The sequence below is a fragment of the Dryobates pubescens genome, chromosome 4, assembly GCF_014839835.1.
Source record: "Dryobates pubescens isolate bDryPub1 chromosome 4, bDryPub1.pri, whole genome shotgun sequence".
NCBI lineage: Eukaryota > Metazoa > Chordata > Aves > Piciformes > Picidae > Dryobates > Dryobates pubescens.
Genome location: NC_071615.1, coordinates 1,531,771 through 1,555,151, shown reverse-complemented (window position 1 = coordinate 1,555,151; position 23,381 = coordinate 1,531,771). Strand labels below are relative to the sequence as shown.

General features: G+C 55.1%; 1 protein-coding gene across 1 annotated transcript in view; it reads right to left on the bottom strand.

Moving 5' to 3' along the window:
- Window positions 1–1,877: 1,877 nt before the first annotated feature.
- CACNA1H (calcium voltage-gated channel subunit alpha1 H) overlaps window positions 1,878–23,381 on the bottom strand; it is a 131,748-nt gene continuing 110,244 nt past the window's right edge. The window contains exons 25-32 of the mRNA XM_054180227.1: window positions 18,712–18,863; window positions 17,131–17,240; window positions 15,241–15,374; window positions 14,391–14,461; window positions 7,781–7,859; window positions 5,806–5,927; window positions 4,288–4,608; window positions 1,878–2,096 (exon numbers count right to left, since the gene is read on the bottom strand). Coding sequence (XP_054036202.1) covers window positions 1,878–2,096; window positions 4,288–4,608; window positions 5,806–5,927; window positions 7,781–7,859; window positions 14,391–14,461; window positions 15,241–15,374; window positions 17,131–17,240; window positions 18,712–18,863 — 1,208 coding nt within the window. The remainder of the gene's footprint in view (window positions 2,097–4,287; window positions 4,609–5,805; window positions 5,928–7,780; window positions 7,860–14,390; window positions 14,462–15,240; window positions 15,375–17,130; window positions 17,241–18,711; window positions 18,864–23,381) is intronic.

Here is a 23,381-nt window from a genome sequence, read left to right as displayed (position 1 = left end):
TCCTGAAGGCTCCCAGTCCCCTGGCTGAGTCCAAAGGCAATCCCTCCTCCCCAGCCCCTTTGTGGTGCTGCTTTACTGCAGCTCTGCCTTGTTTGAAAGATATTTCTTGGCTAATTTCCCCCTCACCCCCTGCAGGATTTATTGGCCTCATTAGCTTGAAACCCAAGGTCTGTTCCTCTGCTGCTGCTCCAGGTGAAAAACACAGCTATCCATCACTCCAAGAGAGCTCCCAGGGGCCAGGGAACTTGAACCTATGACAAAAGCCATCCAGGCAGATTCCAATTGCCTTTCAGAGGGAGATTTGTTGTTGAGAAGAAAGAAAAGTTAGGCTTTCATCACTTTTCTTGTGGAGCTTTTCCTCCAGAGCTCCACAAAGAGCAGAGCAGAGCAGAGAGCTTCCCACTCCACCCCACTTCTCCCTAGCTGCTTTTTGGGCTCTCCTGCAGCCAGAGCTTCAGCCCCAGCCTGTGCTGGTCCTGTCCGAGGCCAGGCTTTACAGAATTGTTTTGTTTATGATGCAGAAAAATCTTTGTCATCAAATCTGCCACCATCAGGCTCCTAAACCCCAACCCTCTGTGCTCTCCTCCCTGGCCTTTCTTGGAATTTCCTTCTGCTGGAAGCTTTCCACCTAGCTCTCATATGGGGAACCAAAGCAGCCTCCTCTGAGGTGCCTGCTCAGGAGCCTGGGATGCCTCTGGATTTGTGGATTTTTCCATTCTTGTTTCTCTAGCAAACCAGGGAAGTGCCTCTAAGAGCCAAACACCACCAGATGTGGTCACAGTGTTTGCACTGTGTGGTCACCGAAGTACTGGGAGAAGAGCAGGCAACCCCTAAGGGAGCCTGGGAAGTCCATGAAAGCAAAACTGCTGAGGTGAGTCTGGATGTGCTCAAGTTTCACTTGCACCTGGGATTGTGCCTTGGCTCAGAGGGAGCAGGTCCCTGGGTGGTGCTGGCTGTGCACCCACCAGACCAGGACAGAAGTCCATCCCTTGAGCTCTCCTTGGGGAGCCATGACAATTCTTGGTCAGTTCTGCCCACCCCTGCCAAGATCACAGCAGCTTCACACTGGTATAAATCCTGAGTTTACACCCACTACAGAGAGGAAAACCACCCCCAGCAGTCCAGCCATGAAACTCAACCTCTGTTTTCTTTGCTTAGCAAAGACTTTGCAGGTGAAATAACAATAAATACTGAGCAGAGAACATTAAGTGGTGCCCAGAGAGTTTGTACAAACACAGAGGTATTTCACCCAAAGAGAGGAGAGCAGATCCTGCCAGCCCCACCAGGCTTTGCAAAGCCAGCACTCATCTGGCCAAGCACTTCTTGCATCTCAAACAGCCCAGCATCAGAGGGAAGCAGGCTGCTAAGTTCTTGGGAGCCACTCGGGAAGCACATGTGCCTTTAGGGAGGCAGATAGCTGCTTTCCTGTTGATTTCTCCTTCAAACCAACTCCCAGAACGAAAGAGAGAGAAAGGGGAGATCTGTTTGGATGTAGTTGGGTAAAGGATACTCAGAGGCTCTGTGTGGTTCCCTGGCTGTGAGGGTTTCTCCAGGGGTTCATGCTGCAGCCGCACTGGGGAGGCACCGGAGGGTGGTTTCGTGATCTCCATAGAATGGTTTGAGGTGGAAGTGACCTCCAAAGGTCATCCAGTCCAAGCCCAGCTGCAGTCCAAGCCCAGCTGCAGTCCAAGCCCAGCTGCAGTCCACTAGATCAGGTTGCTCAGAGCCTTGTCAAGCCTTTGAGCAGCTCCAGAGATGGAGCCTCAACCCCCTCCCGGGGGCAGCCAGCTGCAGTGTTGTGTGGCTCAGGCCACGTTTGCTGTTGGCTGCTTGCTCCCCATCCAACCCCAGTGTGCACTGCTGCCCCATGGCTTTGGCTAGGAGGAGGAGGGGGACATTCCACAAGCAGTACCTCTTTGGGCTTTGCAGGGATAGGTTTCCATCTCCACCTCATGGAGGGGGAAGGGGGCTTTGGCTGGCATCACTGGCCGGAACATGTAGCTGTCGTTGGGCAGGGAGTGCATGCGGGACACGGAGATCTTGCGCACGGTCAGCAGGTTCTGAGGCTCCTGTGGCCTCAGGGAGGCTGCAGCGCCCTGCAAAGCAAGCAGGCAGGAGAAGGCCTTGGTGGTGAACATACAGCAATCTCTTACCTGTCTTTGGCTTGTTTCTACTTTAAACCCTTGGGTACAAATTGCTCACAGCCAGGCTGCAGCCTTGCTGACCGCGGTGGATGCCAGAGCTGCGCTGCGCTGTGCTGGCTGGGTCAAGAGCTCAGGCTGGGGCTGGGGGCAGCAGGGGCCCAGCACTAAGCCAACTATTTGCCACCACAGAGGGAAAAAATGAGGAGCTCCTGGCCCTAAAGTTCTGGTCCCAGAGCTTTGATCCCCCCCATATTTACCAGGGCTATCCAACACCCAAGTCCTTGCTCTGCTGCTCCTTCCATGCCAGCCTTCCCCTGCCTGATGCAAATCACTTTCCCAGCTGCATGTCTTGACTAGATTTTGCTTTGCTCTGCTGGGCCTCTTTCCCTCTCTCTGCTAGCAAAATCTGGGGGCTGAGATTCATCCCTTTGGAGGATTGTTCAGTGGATGGTTTGGAGGTCACCCAGGATCTGGTTAAATCTGGTTTTGGGGTTTTATTCCCCATACATTTCTGGCTGAGGAATTTATTTCCTCACAGCCCCCAAGGGATCAAATGATTTGATGATTTTATCCCATTGAGCTTGGCTGTGAAGAGGAGGGGGTTCAGCAGCAGTAATTTACTGGCAGTTGGCATCTGGTTCTGCCTGCTGCCTGGCCCAGCAGCCCTCTGGGTGCAAGCAAGGTCTCTGGGCTGATAGATTAATGCATCAGCAGTTGGCTGTGCCAATTGGCCCCTGGCCATTAGAGCTAACAAGCTCTCAGCATCCCAACACCTGAGCTGAAGGCAGGCTGCTGATTGTTAACACCTCCATGCCACACAGAGAACAAAAGGGCTTGCTCCACTTTCTCAGGAGCCTAACAGAAGGATCACAGCATCCTGCTGCTAAAGCTCAGCTCCTCTGCACAGGGACTTCTATCAGCTGTGTCTGGCTGGGCCAGAGGAGCAGAAATCCCTTCCTGACTTTGCCAGCTGCAGTGTTTAAGGTGTCAGTGACTGTGGCCCAGCTGGGTTTGGGATAGGGGCAACTTTCAAATGGCTTCAAAGCCACTCTGATAAGCACCTGCAACATGAAAGGTGGACAGGAAGCTGCTTGGCTCACAGAATCATTTTGGTTGGAAGAGACCTTTCAGATCAAGTCCAACCCCTAACCCAGCACTGCCAGGTCACCACTGAACCCTGGTCCTCAGCACCACATCTCCATGCCTTTGAAACTCCACCAGGGATGGGGACTCCACCACTGCCCTGGGCAGCCTGGGCCAGGCCCTGACAACCCTTTAAGTGAAGAAATTGGTCTGTGTGTCCAACCTTGTCCTGTCGCTACAAGACCTTATCCAAAGTCCCTCTCCAGCTTTCCTGTAGCCTCCTGCAGGTACTGGAAGGCTGTTGCAAGGTCTCTCCAGAGCCTTCTCCTGGCTGAACAGACAGCACTTGTTCTCTCCCTGCTCTCACAGGAGAGGTGCTCCAGCCCTCTGGTCATCTTTGTGGCCCTCTCTAACAGATCCATCTTCTTCCACACCCATGCCCTGCACATCCACACCCGTGCCAGACAGGTCCTCCTGAGCTGCACAGTGATTTTCTTGAGGCTCCTCTGGGAATCCCAAAGGGGGATTAGGAAGACCCTGAGCAGTGTCCATTGGTGTGTAGGGAATTTATGCCACCCCCCCCCCCCCCCCGCTGTGTGTGCCAGGGTTGGCACTGCTGGCATCCCCAGGGCTTTATCAGGTTGCTCCCTGGTGCTGCTGTCCCTGCTAAAGTGACAAGCAGCAGGACAGGGGCAGGTGGCTCTTATGGTTCTGAACTTAAAGTTCACAACCTTTGAATGGCCTGGAAATGGCAAGAGATGGACTTCCAACCCTTCCCCACAACAAGGGTCAGGACAGTGTTAGCCTTGGAGAACACATCTCAAGCAGCTTCCCACCTCAGGGAGCCCTCCTGAGGTGACTCAAGATGTGGAGGTGGCAGTGGTGATGTGCTGGGGGGGCCTGGCAAAGCTGCCTCCCTCCCTCCCACACTGCCTCTCTGGCTCTGTGTCACTCGGGATCTGACTGCCTGGTGGCCAGACAGCAGCGACTGGGAGCAGTGTGCCCTGCCCGCAGGCAGCAGATGCTGTGTGGGGACCGTTCCCAGGGCTGGGCGCTTCACCTGCGTCGCCGGCTCCGGCTTCACGGCCTCCTGGCTCCTGCAGGGGGCTCTGCGCTCCGGGGCCACAGCCCCAGCCCGGCTGCCACTGCTGCCCGAGGTGGTCGCTCCTCTGGACATCTCCAGCTCGATCTCAGCGTCCATCTCTGCGTCCTCCTTGGCCTCCTTGTTGCTCTCCTCCAAGTGCTTCATCAGCACTGCCACCACCACGTTGACCAGGACGAACTGCGCGATGAGGACGAAGGTGACGAAGTAGACAGGAGATATGACAGGCAGGTAGCTGAGGCAGTGCTTGTCCTCCCTGGTGCACTCCCGCAGGGTGTCCTGCCACAGAGGGCCAGAGGGCAGCCGTTAATGAGGGCCTGGGCACCTCTTTGGGCTCCAAACACACAAACGGCATCGACAACCTGCCGAGGACTTGAGCCTGGGCTTCCCAATGCAGCTGGGACGGACAGAAGGAAAGAGGGACCCCAGGGACAAAGCTGATGGGGAGGGACTGGAGGAGCTGGGGCTGGTCAGCTTGGCACAGAGGAGGATGAGGGGAGACCTCCTGGCTCTCTACAGCTACCTGAAAGGAGGTTATGGAGAGGTTGGTGCTGGTCTCTTCTCACAGGTAATTAGTGACAGGACCAGAGGGAATGGCCTCAAGCTGCCTCTGGGGAGGTTTAGACTGCATCCAGCAGGGGTGGTCAGGGGTTGGAATGTGCTGCCCAGGGAGGTGGTGGAGTCACCAAGCCTGGCTGTGTTTAAAGGTGGTTTGGATGTGCTGCTTGGGGATATGGTTCAAGGGTGAACCTTGCAGAGCAGGGTTCTGGGTTGGACTTGGTGATCCTGAGGGTCTGCTCCAACCTGAATGCTTCTGTGAGTCAGTGAATTACATCAGCTACCAAGAAGAGGGCAGTGTTAAGGCTCAGAGGGAGAGGGCACAGGGTTTGTAGTCCCTCCTCAGTGTTAAGGCTCAGAGGGAGAGGGCACAGGGTTTGTAGTCACTCCTCAGTGTTAAGGCTCAGAGGGAGAGGGCACAGGGTTTGTAGTCACTCCTCAGTGTTAAGGCTCAGAGGGAGAGGGCACAGGGTTTGTAGTCACTCCTCAGTGTTAAGGCTCAGAGGGAGAGGGCACAGGGTTTGTAGTCCCTCCTCAGTGTTAAGGCTCAGAGGGAGAGGGCACAGGGTTTGTAGTCACTCCTCAGTGTTAAGGCTCAGAGGGAGAGGGCACAGGGTTTGTAGTCACTCCTCAGTGTTAAGGCTCAGAGGGAGAGGGCACAGGGATTGTAGTCCCTCCTCTCATCCACAAGGACTGGTACAATCTTCCTGAGATATTCAATAGGTGTTATAAAAGAAGGAAGCTTCAGGCTGGGTGAAGCAGAGGGCAACTCAGACATCCACTTGGCTTTTAAGTGGGAAAGTGCAGCTTGATGTCTCCCCAGGAAACTCTGTTTTCACACCAGAGCTGCCTACATGTGTTTGAAACTTGCCCCTGTGTATCCCCAGAGGGCAGCAAGGGCCCTGGGAGTGCACACACCTTCATGATACCATTCCAGTTGTCCCCTGTGGACACCCTGAAGAGGGTGAGAAAGGCCATGCCGAAGTTGGTGAAGGTTGCATGCCGGCTGAGACCCTCACAAGGGTTTTCCTCACTGCAGTCTGTGGGAGAGAGAAGCAGAAGCATGCCACTGAAGTCACCTTTGCCAGTGTTCATTGACAACAGCAGCCCCCCAGGCCTGGTGCCAGGGAGGATGGCTGAGTGGTGAGCTCCTGGTGGCCTGCAGTGATCATAGAGCCCAACAGGAGAGAGTGGACAGCAACACACTTCGGTTCAGGAGGGCCAGGGTGGACACAGGGAAGGCTTTTGGGCAGGGCTGCTTGTGACAGGACAAGGGGGGATGGTCTTAAACTCCAAGAGGAGAGATTTCAGCTAGATAGAGGGAAGGAATTCTGTATGCTGAGGGTGGTGAGATACTGGCCCAGGCTGCCCAGAGAGGTGGTAGATGTCCCATCCCTGGAAGCATTCCTGGTCAGGTTGGGGCTCTGAGAAACCTGCTCTGGTTGCTGCAGCTGCAGGGCAGTTGAGTGAGATGACCTTTAGAGGTCCCTTCCAACCCAAACCATTTGATGATCCTTATGGTTGTAGGGTGCTGCTCTGAACAGGACCTTTTCCACCTGGGAGGCTGAACAAATCCCTCCCCAGATGAGCACCAAACCCCACTCCCTTTCAGCTGCACTGGATGCAGAACTGACTCCCCCCCAGATTTGCTGGAGACTGAAACCCAGTTTGTCTTGGGTTGAAGGAAACATTCTGCTTCCAGGCATCAGTGACCCAAGCAGGGGCTGCCCTCAGGCAGGGCACTCAGGACAGCTACAAAACCACTGCTCAGGAACAGCCCTTCAGGTGCTCCTGAAGCCCCAGCTGGGATGGCAGAGACTGGAAGGCAGCCACATCTCCATCCAGAGCAGCTTTAAAGGCAGTGGCTGCCTTGGCATGGGCTAGGGTGCCAAGGTGGGGCTGTGCCCTCTCTGGCTCCACCTCATTCTCTTTCCAGCAGTGGACACATGGATGATCAGCTCCACAGGATTCTCAAGCCAGGGCAATAAGTCACAGAATGACAGAATGGTTTGGTTTGGATCCTGAAAGGTCATCGAGCTCCAACCCCCCTGCCCCCATCTCCCACTGCATCAGGTTCCCCAAGGCCCCATCCAACCTGGCTCTGAACACCTCCAGCCAGGAGCTGTCTGCAGCCTCTCTGGACAACAGCTCCAGTGTCTCAGCACCCTCACTGTCAGGCATTTCTTCCTAATCTCTACTCTGAATCTCTTCTCTTCCAGCTCAAGGCCACTGCCCTTCATCCCAGCACTACTGTAGCTCTCCTCAGCTCTCCTGTAGCCCCCTTCTGGTACTGGAAGGCTGCTCTAAGGTCTCCCTGGAGCCTCCTCTTCCCTAGAGGTGATGCTGGACAGTCAGGAACCAGTGGATGCTTCTTGATTTATGTGGGAAGGGGAAGGTGATGCTGAGAAGAACAACAGCCAGGCAAGCCTTGGGCAGCTGGAAGAGCAATGTCAGCCAAGTGCAGAAAACTAATGGAGTGTGGTGGAAGCTCTGAGGAGGGACATGTTTATGGTGGCATCTCTCCAGCATGAATCTGACTGGCATCCAGCTCTGCAGACTCATGGTCTGCCTGTCCTAAGGAGCAAACTTCCATCCCTGTGAACATATCCATGCTGGACAACTCCATTTGAAAACCAAACAGTTCCTCTACAGCCAAGGGTGGTGCTGGACCAAGCTCTAACTGTGTGAGTGAGCACATGAGACAGGTTCTGTGTTACATCCCCATGTGTCAGCTGTGACCCTGGGGGCAAGAGCAGACTTTTATCTTCAGGCTGTGAGCTGTGAAGCTGAAGGAAGGCTCAAGAATGAGAGAGAGAGAGAGAAGAAAGGAAGCAGCTCAGTCCCAAATAAACACCAAGCAGAGGAAGGGAAGGCTGTCAGGCACATTACTCACCCAGCTTGCCAAACAATTCCACTCCCAGGGCAGCATAGATAAAAAACAGGAGCATAAAAAGTAGGCCAAGGTTCCCTACCTACACAAGGAGAAAGCAGAACAAGGGTCAGGCAAGTTGAGGTCATGAATTCAATTGCTCCATCACATTTCAAACACAAAGAGGGGCTGCTGGGCAGGGGCTCATCAGCATCTCCCCTGCCTTCCAGCACCCTGGGGCTGAGAAGTCTCCTCTGTGAGGGGAAGGAGAAGATGCTCTCACAGTCTCTGTGCCTGGGGCTTCCCCCTTGCCCAGCACCACACCAGGGGTGCTGCCTGCACCTGGAGCCAGGCAGCCTGGAGCCGATGCCTCAGCACAGCAGGAGTTCAGGTGAGGAGTTTAGGCTGCTGCTCTGGTTTGGGCTTTGAGGGCCTCCCCCTTCTTGTTTGCCAGGTTTGAGACTCTGAGCAGGAAGGCTGAGGGTTTCAAGACCATGACCTGAACCAACCATGTCTCCAGCCACAAGAGGAGCTGCCTGGATTCCCAAACCTTTGCTGGCCTGGAAGACTTTCCTGACAGGAGCCTCTGCTCCAGCGAGCTGTGGAGCAGCTGCCCCTGGTGTTTAAAGGCACTGCTCAGCAGCTACCTGAATTTTACCTTCCAGTGCCTCAGCAGCAAAGCCCTGTTCCATGTTCCAAGACTGAAATGCAGTCACCTTGCAGTGCAGACACTGCCTGAGGTGCTGCTATTGGACAGCAAGAGGAGCAGGCTGCCCAGGGAGGCTGTGGAGTCTCCTCTGGAGAGCTTCCAAACCCAGCTGGGCATTGTGCCCCTGGGCAAGCTGCTGTGGCTGCCCTGCTTCAGCAGTGGGCTTGGGCTGGGTGAGCTGCAGAGGTCCCTTCCAACCCTCACCGTGCTGGGGCTCTGTGAGCAGGCACTGCAGGGGGGCTGAAGGGGATGGCAACAGCGTGCAGGGATGCTGAAGGAAGGCTCTTAGTAACAGCAGCATCCCTGGAGTGAATCACTGCATGTGCTCCAAGCCTTTACAACATCTCACAGAGCAGATTTGTTGTGATTGAGGCTGAGCACAGGGAGGGCAGAGCAACCTGACCAGCTGATGGGTGCCTTTGGCCCACAACTCATTGGTGCTACCTCCTGCCCTGTGCCTATCCCCCTGGCATGGAGAGGGAGCAGCTGAGCTCTCCAGAGAGGCTAAATCAAAATGAACTGAGGTGGTGGTTCAGGCAGATAGGCTGAGGGACCCATGGTATCCTCTGGAGAACTTTTCAGTTGAGAGAGCTTTCTTCAAGAGTTCCAAGAGGGAGAGGGATCTGCTTGAGAGAGGATGCTGAAGGGGCTGAGCACTGCCTGGGGAGGAGAGGCTGAGCCCTGGGGGTGTTCAGCCTGGAGAAGGCTGAGAGGGGATTAAATAAACGTTTACAAATACCTGAGGGTTGGGAGGGAGGGGACAGGCTCTGCTCAGCTGCACCCTGGGGTAGGACAAGGGGCAGTGGATATCAACTCCAGCACAGGAGGTTCCACCTCAACATGAGGAGGAACTGCTTCACTGTGAGGGTCCCAGAGCCCTGGAGCAGGCTGCCCAGAGAGGCTGTGGAGTCTCCTGCTCTGGAGACTTTCCAGCCCCATCTGGATGTGTTCCTGTGTGACCTGTGCTGGATTCTAAGGTCCTGCTCTGGCAGGGGGGGGTTGGACTCCATGATCTCTGGAGGTCCTTTCCAACCCCTACCATCCTGTGAGCTGTGATTCTTCTCTGAGGGGGCACAGCCACAGTGCTGCTGGGTGTTTGGACCACGCTGCTCAGGAGGCTGTGATGCCTGCAAGCATAAACCTGCCACAGCTCTCCCTTAGGAGGCAGGGGGAGTTTGATTGTTCCCTTTTGTATTACAGAAACAGCCAAATCCCCCAGTGGAGAGCTGCAGCTGCTATGGAGCCTGAGCAGGCTACTCCAGATCAAGCTTTGCAATTCCACTAACATTATTACCACCCTCCAGGGACTAATAGAGAGAACACAGTGCTGGGGAGGGCTGCTCTGGGTTGTTTCAGCTGCATGTCCTGGCTTCTGGAGTGCTGCTCCCTAGCTCGTGGCTGCTGGGGCCACTGAAGGTTTGCAAGCCATGAGGAGGCAGCCTGCAAACCCACTGCACATCAGAAAGGAGCAGAGCAGAGGCAGGGGAGCAAGGGCACAAACACACACAGTGCTGGGGGGCAAACGAGCCAATAATTAAAGGGCAGGAAAAGCCAAGTGCTGAAGAGGTTCTCTGGGTTGAGTGTGGATTAAATCCTGCTGCTGTGGCACTGCAGCAGAGAGGTTTGGGTTGTGGTTTGCTTGAGTCAAGGCAAGTCTCTAAGCTGAGTGTTTGCCTGGTCTGCTTTGAATGCCTACCCGACCAGCCCCAAGCTTCTGGCATTGCTGGAGCTCTGAAGAGCTCAGGCTGTCACGGTGGCTAGCACCAGGTTATCAGTCACAGCTCTGCTCTATCCTCTCCCCCCATGCAGAGCTGACACTTGCTCCTAAACGACTTGCCTGCTCCCTCGAGTGTTTGTACCCCAGTCTGTCGTTAAACGGTGACTAATTGCCTTCCTGAGCCAAAGCTGCCTCCTAACAAGTCCTCAAAGCCCTGCTTGCACTCCTGGGTTTGTTGCATAGCCTGAAGGCACCACAGCCACAGGCACCACCATCAGCGACAGCTGCCAAGAAGGATGTGTGCTGATACGGGCTCATGTTTGCTGCTGTCTAGAGATGCATCTGCCCTTGGCTGAGAGCAGGCACCCAGGCAGTTCCACAGCTCAGCTGATGCCCAGCATCTCTTGGAAGTGATGGACAGTAGAGAATCCCAGCATCCCAGCACGGTGGGGCTGAAAGGGATCTGTGGAGCTCATCCAATCCACCCCCCCTCACCCCCCTGCTGAAGCAGGGACACCCACAGCAGCTTGCCCACAGTCGTGGGGTCCAGGAGTCTCTCCAGACAAGGAGACTGCACAGCCTCTCTGGGCAGCCTGCTGGGCTGCACAACAGCCACCTGGCCATCACCACTCCTCTGGCACTGTCACCTGTCTGAGCCTATCCAAATCCCTCCAGATCCTGCTCCCCTCCACTCTCCCTGCTCTGGGAGAGGCCTTGATGAGCCACATGTCTTCTGCTGCCCCACTCCTGCCATGCCTGGCTGAAGCACACCACAGTTCTTCTCTTCCCCCTCCGACATCAGTTATGTCTGCATCACTGCCCACACCTTGGCAGCTCAGCTGCCCATGCCAGGCACAGCACACAGCTCCCTGGGATGCCTGTCAAGAGCAATTCCTCATACAATCAAGCCCCTGCCAGGCCTTTCCAAGGACATAAGTCCTCCTCATCTTCCTTCCAGCACTCTCCAGCCAAAGCACTAATCCTGGCAGCAGGCAAACAGGCAAATCTATGCACTAGACCCCAAAGGAAATGGACACTTTAGTCTGCTTGGAAAGCAGAGCCCAGCTGTGTGAATTCCAGGACCAGTGGCATGGTCCAGACAGACAAACTTGGAGGCTGAAGTCAGCTCACTGGTGCAAGCACCAGGCAGCTGCCTGAACTGAACAGGCTCCTGTTCCTGTGCAGCCACTCAGTGCCACAGAGCCCAGCACTAGCAGCCAGCTGAAAGGTGGTTTCTTTACCTGCTGAGTTCTGCTTCCCTGCTCCAGGTTCCCAGGCAGCCCCAGAGTGCAGCACAGCACAGCACACACAAAGCTGCCTTCCCAAATGGCAAAGCTTTGCAGCTAGAGCAGGGCAGACTTAGCCTGGACACTGGAGAGAAGTTCCTTGCTGTGAGGCTGGGGAGGCACTGGGAAGGGTAGCAAAAAGCTGTGGCTGCCTCAGTCCCTGGAAGGGTTTAGTTCCAGGCTGGATGAGGCCTTGAGCAGCTTGGTCTACTGGGGGGGGTCCCTGCCCATGGCAAGGGGGCTGGAACTAGATGACATTTAAGGTCCCTTCCAGCTGCAGCCAGTCTATGATTCTCTGCCTCTGTGCTTCTAAATCTCTCTCAGCTGTGGTGCCTGCTGCTCAGACATTTCTGGTTTTGCTCTCTGACCTTCACAGTCACTGTGGGCTTGCAGCCCCTGTCAAAAGCAGACAACTGGTTCTGCCCCACGACTGCTGTGAGATGCTGCCAGAGAAAGCTCTTCAAGAGCTGAAGCTGAGACAAGCACAGGAATTCCAACCCCCAGAGGTGATGGTTTTAAATGAGGAGAGGGAGATGTAGACCAGAGAGAAGGCAGAAATGTTTTACACTGAGGATGGTGAGCCCCTGGCCCAGCTTGCCCAGAGAGGTGGTAGATGTCTCACCCCTGGAATGATTCCAGGTGAGGCTGTCTGGGGCTCTGAGCTGCCTGCTCTGGCTGCAGATGTCAGCAGCTCTCCCTGCTGCTGAACAGACACCCAGGAAGCTGATGAAAAACCACCCAGAAGAGAGAGAGAGAGACAGAAAGTGCACTGCAATGACAAAGCCTTGTCCTGGCAAGCCCACAGATGGCCATTCTGCATACACCAGGCAAAGAATTGCCCCCCAAACCCTCACTGAATAACCCCCAGCTTCATTTCCCTTGTCACAGAGCCATTCAGTGAGGCTTTTCCAGCTGTGGCTGTAGGCTGCTCAGCCAACGTGGGCAGGAGCTCTGCCCCTTGAAGGCTGCAGCTGGATGAAGAGTGACTGCTGTCAGAGAGCTCTTCCCAAAGTGCTCTTCTCATTTGCTGAGGCTCACTTGCAGACAAAATGATGCTTTTCTAGCTGCACAAGGATCTGCCTGGAATCCCCCTGGGCATTTCCCTTCAAAAGAGACTTTGGTTTGGATGGAAACTGCAAAACCACCCCAAGGAAAGCAGCAGCCTGGCTGGCAGCCACCTCATTGTTGGTGGGGGGAGGGGTAGGAGACAAGAAGAGAGAGGAAATGTCACAAAGGCTTTGCAGGGAAAGAAAATAGACACAAACCAAAGGCTTCCTCGATGTGACCAAAGAGGGCAGCTTGGTGAGTTCCATGCCCTCTTCTCAGCCCCAGTCCCTCACTGCAAAGGCAATGGGCAACCATCTCAGAAACATCCTCATGGTGGTGATGAAAAGCAAAGGGGTCTCTCCAAGGCAAGAGCAACTCCCTCTGCTTTCCAGCTGGTTTGGAACAGATCATGGACTCCCTTGTGCTCAGCAGCTAACTCAGAGGGGTAGGTCAGGGTAATTACAAGTGCTGGCTCTGTTGGTTCTCTGCTGATGCTCTCCTGATGCTCTCCTGATTCTCTCCAGGTTCTCTCCTGATTCTCTCCAGGTTCTCTCCAGGTTCTCTCCTGATTCTCTCCAGGTTCTCTCCTGGTTCTCTCTAGGTTCTCTCCTGATTATCTCCTGGTTCTCTCCAGGTTCTCATGTGGCCACTCAGATGCTGGAAGAGATGCCTACATGCTGTCTGCTTTTGGCTAAGCCACACTGCTACCATCCTGCCTTTCCTTCTGCAGATACCTGAAGCTGATTGAGGTGTGACTGCCCACCATGGTGCTCTGCTGTCTCCCTGTAACTACAGGGCTGGGCTTGGGAGAGGGGAGGCCTGAGAGGGGAGCTCTGACTCTCCCAGTCCATCCCAGCACACACTGCACAGAATGGAATGGGCCCCCTCAGGAAGCTCCTTGCAGTGGCAGAGCTGTGAGGTGTTCTGGAGGGGCTGGACATGAAGGACTTGTTGGGCCATGCTCAAAGTGCTGCTTCTCCAGCTCAGAGTTCCTCTGCCTCATTCCTGGTGGCCTGGCACCTCATCCTGGTACTCACTTCTGGCTAGACTGTGGCAGTGAATGTTGCCTGGTGGGATACCAGGACCTGGTGGATGCTGGTGAGAGATGAAATTGCAATGTGGAGGCAGCTAAGCTGACTCCAAAGGACTCAGACCATCAAACCCACAACCTAGCAGCACACAGCTTCAACAGCATGAGATTTTACAATCAAAGGAACCCTGAACTCCTTCTGATGTCCTTCAGGTCCCCCTGAGGGAGGAGAGCAAGTCAGCAAAGACCATTTCTTTCCTCCTTCTTTCAGATGACTGTGTCTGTCAGAGTGGTCCCAGGAAGTGAACGCTTGAAGGATCTTACCAAATATCATCAAGATTGGCAGCACCACTGCTCCTCTTGCAGCTTGTGAGACTGTGGTGAGCTGAGACCCCACTTCAAGCTTCTTGCACTCAGAAACTTCTCCTCCCTCTGCCTGTTAAAAGCTGCAGCTCCTCTGTCAATAGCTGCCAATGAACACCCTTGCTCCTGCCTCACAGAGCAGAAAGCTGTCTGCTTCCAACACTTTCACCAACAGCTTTCTCTGCCTGGCCCTGTGTTTGCTGAACTTGCCAGGGAAATCTGTGATTTAGGAGAGCTCTGCCTACAGCAGCTGGCTCTCACTTCACTGCTTTCCCATCCTGCTGGTTCTCCCATCTAGCACATTCCATGTGAGCAGGATGTGCCGTGCAAAAGCCTGCTACTGAGGCTCTGGTGGCAGCAGAGGAAGCTCCAGGTGGCTTCTAGTGCCCACCAGGCACGGTGACACAGAGCTGTTTCCAGGTGCAAAAGGAGCAGTCCCCCAAGGGGAACAAGCTGGGCATGGGTGAGGTCTGGGGGCTTACCTGGGGCAGTGCTTGTACCACTGTGTCCAGCAGAGCTCGCATCCCAGTGGCCATTTTAAGCAGTTTCAACACTACAATGAGAATCAAATCCTGGTCAGGAGGGCTGGGAAATATTTCAAGCAGAACCCATGAAGAAAATCTAGCTTCAGATCTTGTGGAGAGGGTTTGGATCCCTCTTGTATCTATTCATTCAGCCCTGCATCCTGGCAGGGCCCACAGAGCACCTGAGCATCCTGACTGCATCCCCTCCACCCCAGTTAACCTTAAGGGCAGCAGCAAACCAGACCAGAAAGCAGCAGAACTGCAGCAGAACTCCAGCAGGTCCCAGCAGGAGAAGGGCAGTGGTGGGGAGACACTTCATCTGTGAAGAGCAGCCCCTCAGGCCCTGAGCCTCCCTTCTCCACCACTTCCTACCTTTGTCTAGCATCAGTAGAAAAGGTCCCAGACCTCCTGTTTGAATCAGAGACCAAAGATGCCACTGGAAACACCCAGGAAAGCCCACCCAGCTTGTCAAAGGATTGGCACTGGGCAGCCTGAGCTCCTAACTGCTCTCCAACTGAACTGAAACAGCAGGATGGGGAGAATTGAAAAGAAAAAAGAAGAGAAGGAAGAAGAAGAAGAAGAAGAAGAAGAGGAAGAACTCATCCCTGGAAGTGTTTAAGGCCAGGCTGGATGAGGCTTTGAGCAACACAGCCTCACAGGAGGCATCGCTGCCCACGGCAGGGGGGTTGCAACTAGATGCCCTTTAAGGGTCCTTCCAGCCCAAGGCAGCCCATGGTTCTATGAACGGGGCAAAGCACTTCCTGGTGTGTCTGGAGGGCTGGCTGGAGGGCTGTGGGGCAGCCCATACCTCTGGCTATCCTCAGCACCCTCATGATGCGGATGATTGTGGGGTTGATGGGCAGAGCAGCGTTCATCTCAATTTCCTCCAGGGTGATCCCCACAATTGATAAGAGGACTATGGCCAAATCCAGCTGGTTCCACCTACCAGAGAAAGAGAGCAAGGACAAAAATCAATCAATCAATCAATCAATCATGCCTGGACAGAGGCCCAAGAGCAGAGAATTATCTGTTAATGACAAGCAAAGCCCAAAGCCTCTCCTGCCTTGTGCCTGGGCCCACGATCGACGTGCTGCAAGGTCAGCTCACTGCAGATGGCCTCTGAATTAGGAGCAGTGCAGACTTGGCAGCATCCCTGCCTCATTCCAGGGCCCTGTTGTCCAGGTGGAGCAACTCTCAGGGACAAGCTACTGTTCTGGATAGGCCTTTGATGTGATGCAGCCCAGCTGCTCCCCTGCTCTGTCACCTGAGCTACCCTACTGGAGTATCTCCTAAGGCTTGGAGGGGATCCTCCTCACCAGCACAGTCAGAGGTGAGGGCACTGCCTGTCTTTGCTACCCACCTTCCCTCACCAGTGCTTTGCTCAGAGTGGGTTCCAGCTGCTTAGTCAGGGCAAATGAAGCAAACAAGACAACCAGCACCAGAACAAGAGGACACAGTCTCAAGCTGTGCCAGGGGAAGTTTAGGCTGGAGGGGAGGAGAAAGTTCTTCCCAGAAAGAGAGATTGGCCACTGGGATGTGCTGCCCAGGGAGGTGGTGGAGTCCCTGTCCCTGGAGGTGTTCAAGAAAGGCTTGGATGTGGCACTTGGAGCCCTGGTTGAGTTGTCAGGAGGGGTTAGGTCATAGGTTGGACTTGAGGATCTCTGAGGTCTTTTCCAGCCTGGTTGATTCTGTGAGAAGTGGCCAGTTTTGCCCAGCTCCCCAGCAAGCTGCCAGACCATGAGCTGCTTTCATCACTGTTTGCCCCTGGCTAAATGGGAGGCAGCAGAAGAGCTGCAGGTCTCTGCAGCTGGGACCTGAAGGTAGTGGGGCTGAATACCTCTTGTGTTTGTCAAAGGCTTTCCAAAGCCAGCAGGCTACCAAGGACTGGTTTGGACTGCAAAAGAGGCTTGGTTTGAGGAACTCTGTGACCTTAGAATCATAGAATTGTCAGGGTTGGAAGGGACCTCAAGGCTCAGCCAGTCCCAACCCCCCTGCCATGGCCAGGGACACCTCACACTGCAGCAGGTTGCTCACAGCCACCTCCAGCCTGGCTGCAAACACCTCCAGGGATGAGGCTTCCACCACCTCCCTGGGCAGCCTGTGCCAGGCTCTCACCACCCTCATGGGGAACAACTTCTTCCTCACATCCAATTTGAATCTCCCTATTTCTGGTTTTGCTCCATCCCCCCAGTCCTTTCCCTCCCTGACACCCTCAAAAGTCCCTCCCCAGCGTTCCTGGAGCCCACTTCAGATACTGGAAGGCCACAGTGAGGTCTCCTCAGAGCCTTCTTTTCTCCAGACTGAACAGCCCCAACTCCCTCAGTCTGTCCTCACAGGAGAGGTGCTCCAGCCCTCAGGCTGACAGATCTGCTCTTGAGAGGACTGGATTGATGGCAGCAGCTTGTTTCTGACCTCTGAGCTGAGCTGGTCAGGCACCATGGAGTGGCAGGTCCTAGGGGAAAGAATCTGTCCAGCACTCTGTAAGATTCCTGAGTTCTCTCCACAAAGCAGTGCCAGCAGTTCCTCGAGTCTTAGTCCCTGCCCCACAAAGCTTCTGCCCTCTGGAGACACAGCTCTCTGCTCTTTCTTTCTTGCACACAGCCTGTGGTACATTGCTTTCATGCTATCTTTACCCTGCCTTCAGAACTAGGTCAGTCCAAGCCTGGCCCAGGCACCCAGCAGCTGGAAATCCTCTCACCTGTCCTTAAAGAACCTTCGAAAGCCAAAGGCCACCAGCTTCAGCACGGCCTCGAACACAAAGACGATGGTGAACACGTAGTTGCAGTACTTCAGGGCTTCATCCAGGGACTGGAAAGAGAAAAAACAGGTGGAGTAGCCCAAACTGGTCCTTTCCTGCAGCCTTTGCAGAGGGACTGACAGGCACAAGGTTGGCATAGGCAGAGAGATGACAGCAGCCCAGCAGCCCAGCATGCTGGCACTTGGTGATCTCCAAGGTCTTTTCCAGCCTGGTTAATTCTGTATTCTGAGATGGTGAGATTGGACCTCTGGAGGTCACCCAGTCCAACCCCCCCTGCTAAAGCAGGGCACCCACAGCAGCTTGCCCAGGAGCACAATGGCCAGGGGGGGTTGGAATCACCCGGTCCAACCCCCCTGCAGAGCAGGATCACACAGGAACACATCCAGATGGGGTTTGAATATCTCCAGAGAGGGAGAGTCCACAACCCCCCTGGGCAGCCTGCTCCAGTGTCCTGTCACCCCCACAGGGAAAAAGCTCTTCCTCATTGCCAGATGGAACTTCCTAAGCCTCAGCTTTCATCACTGGAGCCAGAGAGATTGCAGTGGCAGCTCTGGAGCCAGAGAGACTGCAGTGGCAACCCTGGAGCCAGCAAGACTGCAGTGGCAACCCTGGAGCCAGCGAGACTGCAGTGATAACCCTGGAGCCAGTGAGACTGCAGTGGCAGCCCTGGAGCCAGAGGGACTGCAGTGGCAGCCCTGGAGCCAGAGAGACTGCAGTGGCAACCCTGGAGCCAGAGGGACTGCAGTGGCAGCCCTGGAGCCAGAGGGACTGCAGTGGCAGCCCTGGAGCCAGAGGGACTGCAGTGGCAGCCCTGGAGCCAGAGGGACTGCAGTGATAACCCTGGAGCCAGTGAGACTGCAGTGGTAACCCTGGAGCCAGAGGGACTGCAGTGGCAGCCCTGGAGCCAGAGGGACTGCAGTGGTAACCCTGGAGCCAGAGGGACTGCAGTGGCAGCCCTGGAGCCAGAGAGACTGCAGTGGCAGCCCTGGAGCCAGAGGGACTGCAGTGGCAGCCCTGGAGCCAGCGAGACTGCAGTGGCAACCCTGGAGCCAGAGGGACTGCAGTGGTAACCCTGGAGCCAGAGGGACTGCAGTGATAACCCTGGAGCCAGTGAGACTGCAGTGGCAGCCCTGGAGCCAGCGAGACTGCAGTGGCAACCCTGGAGCCAGAGGGACTGCAGTGGCAGCCCTGGAGCCAGAGGGACTGCAGTGGCAGCCCTGGAGCCAGAGGGACTGCAGTGGCAGCCCTGGAGCCAGAGGGACTGCAGTGGCAACCCTGGAGCCAGAGGGACTGCAGTGGCAGCCCTGGAGCCAGACAGACTGCAGTGGCAGCCCTGGAGCCAGACAGACTGCAGTGGCAGCCCTGGAGCCAGAGGGACTGCAGTGGCAGCCCTGGAGCCCGCTGAGGGCTTGCAGCAGCAGGGAATGGCCCCAGGGAAGCAGGGCTGGCTTTGGACCCTGCTGGTCAGCAGGATGGTGCTGGGGTCCCCCTGCCAGCCCGGGGCGGCCGGGCGGCTCTTACCTTGGGCTGGTTGTAGTGCTCCATGGACATGGTGATGACGTTGACGCCGATGATGAAGGTGATGAAGAGGTCGAGGTAGTGGCTGGTGCAGAGGCTGTGGATGTACTTGCGCGCCGGGGAGTAGTCGGCGTAGTAAGGCCTGCGCTGGGCTTCTGCGGGAGACAGAGCGGCAGGGTGAGCGCAGCTCTGCCGCTGGGCTCCGGCCCGCGCCTCGCGCCTGCCCAGCCTCAGCCTGGGGACAGCTGGGCCGAGGGTCCAAAGCTCCTGCCTAGAACCTTCCAGAACCAGGGTGGGGCTCAGCAGCTGCAGCCAAACCTCTCGTGCCCGCAGGAGGGATCCCCACAGCTCTGACACAGCCAGGTCTGTTTCCTCCCGAGTGCTCTCTGCCCCCACTGCTCTTCCTCAGGCTAGAGGACAGCCACTTAATGGAGCTCTTGCCAGAAAGCAGGAAGGGTGAGAAGCAGGATGGAAATGAGACCCAAAGCCAAGCCCAGCAAAGCTGCAGCTCCACTTTAGAGGAAAGACTTCAGGCAAGGTCTCGTCGCTCCGGACTCTGAGATGCATCTCTCCTGCTCCTGCTGATCTCAGGCATGTTCCAAGGAAGAGAAGAGCATAACCTGAGCTCAGCTTCTGTGACCTCTGGTGCATTTCCAAGGCCTAAAGAAAAGGCAGTGATGCCTGTGGCAAAGTAGGACACATGCAGGAGGGTTAGTAGCACACAGGAGAGCATCAGCAGCAAGGGAGCAGCGTGCTCAGCGTTTGCCTCTACAGCACAAGCTCCTCTGCAAGTAGGAAACCAAGGCCATGGCTGCATCTAGAAAGCCATTCAGGCTAGGGCAATGTGGATCTGATCTCTCTGCCTCTGGCCATGACTCCTCCTTTCTGCTCTTTGAAATGAGGAACTTGCTGCCCATGGCCAAGTTCCTGGGGCTGTCCCAAGGAGAGTGCTGGGACACTGCCCTGGGAGCCAGCTGTATTTACTGTGTTGTGCCTCTCAGCTGAGCCTGTGCCCAGGAGGTGGCCATGGGCACCTGGATGGAGTCACATTCTTTCAGGCTTCAGAGATGCAACTATTCAAAGAGCATACTCCAGGCCACAGTCAGGGGGGCTGAAGATTCTGCAAGAAGCATCTTAGGTCAGCATAAGTCAGAGCAGAATTGTTCTTAGCAGAGAAGGGTTTGTGCAAACCCTTGAGCAGAACCAGCTTTAAATGCAGGAGGAGCAGAGAAAAAGGGAGTTGCTCCACCTTAAAAAATGAGGAGGGAAGTAAGTTCCAAAGCACTCAGTGGCCCCCTGAAACACAGCCCTGCAGAGGGACTGCTCCCAAAGGCCTGCAGGGACAGGACCAGAGGCAAGGGTTTGAAATGAGAGCAGAGCAGATTGAGATTGGATGTGAGGAACAAGTTCTGCCCCAGGAGGCTGCTGGAACACTGCAGCAGGTTGCCCAGGGAGGGAGTTGAGGCTCCATGCCTGGAGCTGCTCAAGATCAGGCTGGAGAGGGCTCTGAGCAGCCTGCTCTAGTGGAGGATGTCCCTGCTGCCTGCAGGGGGTTGGACTGGATGACCTTGGGAGGTCCCTTCCAAACCATTCCGTGATTGTCTGCTCCTCCACTCCTCTCATCTTGCTAATCTGTTTCAGGGGGAGTCACTCCTGAACCGTGGCTGCTGCTCTTTCAGTTTTAAGCCAGAGCCAGATTAGAATCCAAACCCCTAAAATAATTGGGTAAAGGCAAACAGAATCTCTTACTCTCTTTCAACTAATTCCACCCCCTCTCCTGGTAGTTAAAAGCAGAGAGGAGGCCTTTGATAAACGTTTCCTTCTGGCCAGGGTCACCTAGGCTTAATTATTATTCTTATTCTTGGGTGTGGAAAACCAAGAGGAAAACAAAGCACAGTTGGGCTTGTTGAATACTTGTTGGGTTGGGTTTGTTTTTTCCCCTCTGTTTCTTTCATGTCCTTTAGTCCTACCAAGTCATCTTGGCCTGGGAGGGCTGTCCCTGCTCCTGAGCTTGGCTGATTCTCCAGTTGGTCTAAGAAATCATCATCATCATCATCAAAGCATTGCAGCAGCTGATTTAAGTCTGCACAGTGTCCTTTCATGTGTGGGCAGGGTTATGGCACACTCCCTTCATTTGTTTTTCTCCTTCTTTGGGGAAATGTCTTCTTGGGAATAAAATGAGAAAGATAAACTCAGCTAGTTGGGAGGTCTAAGAATAGTCCCCAGGAGTCAAACGTTGCATGAAAGGACTGTTTATTAATGACCAATGGCCCATTAATGGGGACCTCAGAGGAGTGTTAGCAGCGGTGGCTAGCAGCACCTCAAGGCAGCAGGCTGTAGGTGACTGCAGCTGCTCTTGGGCCTGCCCAGATGCAGCCATTGATGATCTGATCAGCAGAAGATCAGCAGGGTCTGTTCCGTTTCAGAGACTGCTTAAAGAGGATTCTAAAGCACACTCACAAGAAGACATTTGCCAGGGCAAGGCTGCCCAGCAGAGAGGCTCCTAGGCTGCTCAGCAGCAGCACAGCTCTCTCTTCACAGGGTGTGGATGTACAAACAGGCAGGGGGAAGCAGCCAGCCATAAAGGAGGCTCTGGTTTAGTGTGTGCCAGTGTCTCAGGGGCACTCAGCAGTGCTCACTGCTGGCTAAACCAGGCCAGCTGGCTGGGGCAGGTTGAACTTGAGCTGGGATGAGGGAGCTCTAGGGAATGCTTTGCTCATTTGGGGTGCACTCCACCCCTGAAGCCAGATGGAAAAGAAACTCCTCTTGGGGGGACACATACAAGGACAGTCCAGGCTTAAGTTGCTGTGTTGGGGCACATGCAAACCGGAGTCATGCTCAGTGCAGCTACCATGCAGTGTCCATTAGAGGAGATGCTGCTCATGCGAGGCGCAGGGCAGGGAGCAGGGCTCTGCAGCAAGGCCAGGCCAGCTTCTGCTCTTGCAGGGCTGCTGTTGGGTGAGGACAATCCCCTGAAGGCAGAGGGGCTGCAGCAGGGTGAAAGCAGTGAGAGAACAGCCACACAGCTTCACTGCAGCTCGGACCTGCTCCAAGCAGGACGTCAGACGCACAGAGGAAGTTCTCCACGATGGGAGTGGCGAAGCACTGCAACAGGCTGCCCTGAGGTGTGTGTGGGGCTCCCTGCCTGGAGACATTCAAGGTGGGACCTGATGGAGCCCTGAGCAACCTGAGCTAGCTGGAGAGGTTCTGTTGCCCTTGCTCACTGCAGGGGGGATTGGCCAAGATGGCCTTTGAGGGTCCCTTCCAACCTAACACATTCTGTGTGACTCTGTGGTGCAGAGCCCCAGGGGCCCCCAGCTTTGCTGGGACACTACTCAGTCCCAGTCCCTTTAGGAAGACTTTTACTTCAGTCCACAGCACAGCAAGTGGCTCTGGCCTCCTCTCAGCCCAGACAGACATTCCCAGCTCTTTAGGGAGGCTGCACTGTGTCATGCTCCCCACCTTGGGTGCAGTGCTCACTGCATACACCTCCTGCCACAGCCTGCTCAAGCAGGGACGTGGGGGCTGCAGGAGAACCTGCATGGGGAGAGCAGTGCACCAGGAGACCTAATGCATCCTTAGCTACAGCAGGCAAAAAGCAGCCCTGGTTGCCTGGTTCCTCCAGGGAAATGGCTTCTGGGGTAAGACTCCAACCAACCACCCAGCAGACTTCTATCCAACACAGCCAGGAGTCCCTCCAGCTGCAGCTGATGGTTTGAATTGGGAGCAATGCAGGAGGGGAAGGAGAAACCACCAGACATAAGCAGAAGGAAAACCACAGCCCTTCCTCTCTCCCACTGCTGGATCTTGGCTAATGCTTGACTCTCACCTCTCTGCAGAGCATTTAAACCTCTTTGCTTGTAATTCTGCTGACATGAAAATTAATGAAGCACTGTCTGCTAGCTTCAAAGCATTTAGGTTGGCATTGCAATTGCCAGCTACAGCTCCTCCATTAGTCCCCTCTGCATGAAACATTAGAAAGCCCTAATGGGTTTCTATGCATGCTTGGCACAGAGGAGCTCTGTACCTGCAGCTGCCTGGAAAAATAAGCAAAGATGTTTTGATAAGTCCCTAGCTGGAGATACTGAACACTCAGATATGCAGTGCCCCAAATCTTAGTTACAGCTCAAATGTTTCTGCTGGTTGTGGCACTGAGGGATGAGCTAACTGAAGTACCACTGTGTGGTGCCCACCACTGCCCACCCCCAGGGAGAAAGGCTGACACAGAGTGCTCTGAAAGCATCTCTGCTGGGTCTTGGATCACAGTTGGTCTCTTCCCCACATGCCCAGATGCTCAGCATTGTGCTGGAAATGCCTCAGAGAGGCACAGCAGAGTCCATGCTCCTCTGGGACAAAGAGCAAATCAGGAAGAAGAGCTGAAGGAGAGGACTCTGCCCTCCCCCATTCTGCTGAGACCTCCCCTGCAGTGCTGGGGCCAGCTCTGGAGTCCTCAGCACAGACAGGGACCTGTTGGAGAGGGGCCAGAGGAGGCCACAGCAGTGATGGGAGGGCTGGAAGCCCTCTGCTGTGAGGCCAGGCTGAGACAGTTGGGGTTGTTCTGCCTGGAGAAGGCTCCAGGGAGACCTTCTGGTGGCCTCTCAGAAATTAGAGGGAGTCTACAAGAAAGATGGGGAAGGACTTCATAGCAGAGCCTGTTGTGAGAGGACAAGGGG